Source organism: Eucyclogobius newberryi, unplaced genomic scaffold (assembly GCF_026437365.1).
Source record: "Eucyclogobius newberryi isolate DKJ021-1_F unplaced genomic scaffold, fEucNew1.0.hap1 SCAF_22, whole genome shotgun sequence".
NCBI classification, from domain to species: Eukaryota; Metazoa; Chordata; class Actinopteri; order Gobiiformes; family Gobiidae; genus Eucyclogobius; species Eucyclogobius newberryi.
The window spans coordinates 16,024,429-16,027,574 of record NW_027315857.1 but is presented as its reverse complement, the minus strand read 5'-3'; the positions used below and the strand labels follow the sequence as shown (position 1 = coordinate 16,027,574).

At 39.9% G+C, this 3,146-nt stretch overlaps 1 protein-coding gene across 1 annotated transcript; it reads left to right on the top strand.

Annotated features, from left to right (window-relative positions):
- Positions 1 to 1,414: 1,414 nt before the first annotated feature.
- LOC140371789 (erythroblast NAD(P)(+)--arginine ADP-ribosyltransferase-like) lies at positions 1,415 to 1,942 on the top strand (the record flags this gene model as incomplete). The annotated part of the gene is made up of 1 exon (XM_072458999.1): positions 1,415 to 1,942. A coding segment is annotated over one exon (471 nt), but the record flags the coding sequence as incomplete, so codon positions are not given.
- Positions 1,943 to 3,146: the final 1,204 nt, after the last annotated feature.

Sequence of the window (3,146 nt, the reverse complement as noted above, 5' to 3'; positions counted from 1 at the left end):
TATTGATGCTATAGATAATCATTTAACATTTTTCTCGTCATAAATCGCAATACTTATTATTAATTATAGATGATGATAATACAGACAAAAGTTGATGCCAAAGCCACAATAAACCCTAAAGCTAAAAAAATAAATATTCGAGGTGTTTTATATCATAACTAATCAAATATTGTTGTTTGTTCAAAACAGTTCAAAAGCTGAACAATTTTGACAAAATTTGTGTGCACATCTTAAACCCGTCCAGGAGAATTAACCTTTCAGTATTTCAATTTGAAGCATTTCAGGACATATTTGTAGAGATATACACAACAGAGTCAGTAGGTTTCATAAATATATTTGATCATTTGCAAAAGACGTAATGTGTGACAGTTGAAACGAGGTGTGTAAGTGCCAGAAGGGCAACATGGGTTAACAAGGGTAAACATGAGAATCTGGACAGTCTGCACTTCAGAGCGTTGTGAAAGCGGTAAAGAAAACCACAGCGTAAAACATCTGTCATGTCGTTAAACCAACAAATTAAAATCCTGTTTAGTTTGGATCATCAGGTGTATTTCAAATATCATCAGTTTGACAGACATTCCTTTCTATTATCCTGTTATTCAGGAAAGAGCAACCACAGGACATTAACAGACACAAGTTGTACATTCTGTCAAACTCTGGAATAGTCTAGTCATGTGCCAACACCGCCCCCTTCTGGAAGTATTTTGTCAGGTTTATTCAAAAATCTACCCCCAACTTTACTACTTCTCATTCTACAGCTGTTACTGCAGTACAAAAGAAATACATAGAAATAGCCATTAGCATAAAGAAAAAGTACCCAGGATATATACCGTGCTCCAAAATATATCGTTCCACCTCGTATTTATTGAAGTTGAAAATAGCCATTATCGTGACAGGGCGAAGATAGGTGGAAGGTGAAAACAGGAATTTTCTAAGCGTTTTTGAATGCAAGACAACGCAGGATCACTCAAACATGCATGAATCAATCAGACTACAACTCTGTGGGACGATCGTTTCAACAGTAACTTGAATAAAACCTCCAAAAAGTTGATTTGACATAAAAATTCTCCCTTGAAAAAACGGCCATTCACGAGATCAACCAGCCAAATCAGACATCTACTCGCTTTTGGCACGTATTAACGCTTATTCTTACCTTTTTCCAGGGCCCTAAACAAATCCAGTTAAGCATGATGAACCGAAGCGTCGACGACATGTTCAGCGGCTCGTCGAAAAGATGGCGACAAAAGTCCGAGAGGTTTACTTCCCCCAAGAGATCCAGAACGATCCCTTTCAAACTACTTGGAATCTGGCGGAATCGTGCGCCCAAACCAATCTAAACAAGCTCCCAAATGAGCACAAGGCACTGACAAAAGGGAACCTGCAGGCTATATGCGTCTACACCAACGCTTCCACCTCCTCGTTCCAGTACCACGCTTTGTACTTTTGGCTCACTTCGGCCTTACAGGTACTTAAGAACTCTTGTGAAACTACGTACAAAAGAACCTGCGATGTGTATAATGGAAAGCAAGGCACGGTAATGCGTTTTGGTTACTTTGCTTCTACTTCTCGAAGCCCGTTTGTGGTAGAATACGGCGAAGAGACTTGTTTTCACATTAAGACCTGCTTTGGAGCGTTCATCGGTGATTACTCAGTGGCACCGAGTGAGGAGGAAGTGCTGGTGCCGTCCTATGAGGAGTTTAGAATAGTTGATATTGTGGCAGAGTCCACAAAGATCTTTGTGCTGGAGAGTGTCGGGCACAGCAGTAATCTCAACTGTAACGCCGCCAATCGTAACCAGGAAATCAGGGTCAACTTTGCTCTAATTAGTATTTTCCAGGTTTTGATTGCGTTGTTGCTCAGCAATTTTGGGAACACCATAAATTGAGCGGATAATTGTGAAACACTTTGCCAAGACCAACCACCTTCTTCCGTCCATGCTTAAAAAAGTGTATAATATTGTATATTAGTGGCACAATTCACAATTGTGTGTCGGGACAGAAAAGGTTTCAAAGGTTCTGAAAGTCCTTTTCAATCTGAAAGAAGTGCTTTGAGAAGCTAGAGTTAATATTCCCTGAGCTGAACTGGCCCCGCCCTTAGGGAATCTAGCTTCTCAGATGGAAGAAATCCTCCTTGTCACATTTGTTCAGACCTTTGAAACTTTTGTACAATGGATCCCTCCTGAATGAATGACTTGTACCTTTTTTATTGCTTAGTATGTTGTTTGCTTTCAAACTGTAAACATGCTTAAACCATTTAGGAAGTATTGAAGTTATAGCAAACATTGTAAATATAAGACATGTTTAATATACTATTACTAGGTTTAAAAGAAGTGTTTTCTTTTCATAAAGATTTAATGAGATCAAACTGCTAGAAGACAGGTCCAAATTCACCAGGTGGTCTACGAGGATGAATAACTGTTCATAACTGTGTTAAAAACTGTGTAGAATAGGCAAAGACACCCCATGCAAGGATGTTGCTATGAACTTGAGCTTGCAAATAAAACATAAACTACTTAAATAAAGCCAACTGCAGACTTAACTCCATGTTTTTGTGGCTGCTTTTGAGGCGTGGCAAAACACAACTTCTGGTTTCTTTTCATATTGTACTGCATATATTTCACTCATCTGCATCTCTACATGGAGCAGGTTTTCAAATTTGGTATTGGAAATTTAAGGTCTTAAATTTGACAACATTTGTGATTTAATCTTATAGGAATAAAGGAGGATTTTTCGCCGAACTCAAGCGGTAGTGCGCATGCGCACTCACCCCGTGCGGATGCAGAGAAAAGTGACGAAGCGCAGCGAAGCACGCAGAAAAACGCAGAAACACACGGGAAAAGCTCCAGAAAGCTCCGGAAAAGGCCTGAAAGTGCCGAAGTGTGCCGGAAAGCACCGGAAAGCGAACCCAAAGCGCATGCTGTGTAACGCAGAGGAAGGAGGAGAGAAGTTCTGTTTAAGCTCAACCTTCTATCATTAAGCGTAGTTGTGGTCAGTATATTTCCACAGTTAGTGGATGCAAAACAACTTTCTCCAGCTGAACTCAGACAAGACTGAAATAATCGTTTTTGGCCGACAGAAACAAAGAGAAAGTGTTAGCGGTCACCTCCAGAGTCTCGCTCTAAAACCTACAAACCAAATTAGAAATCT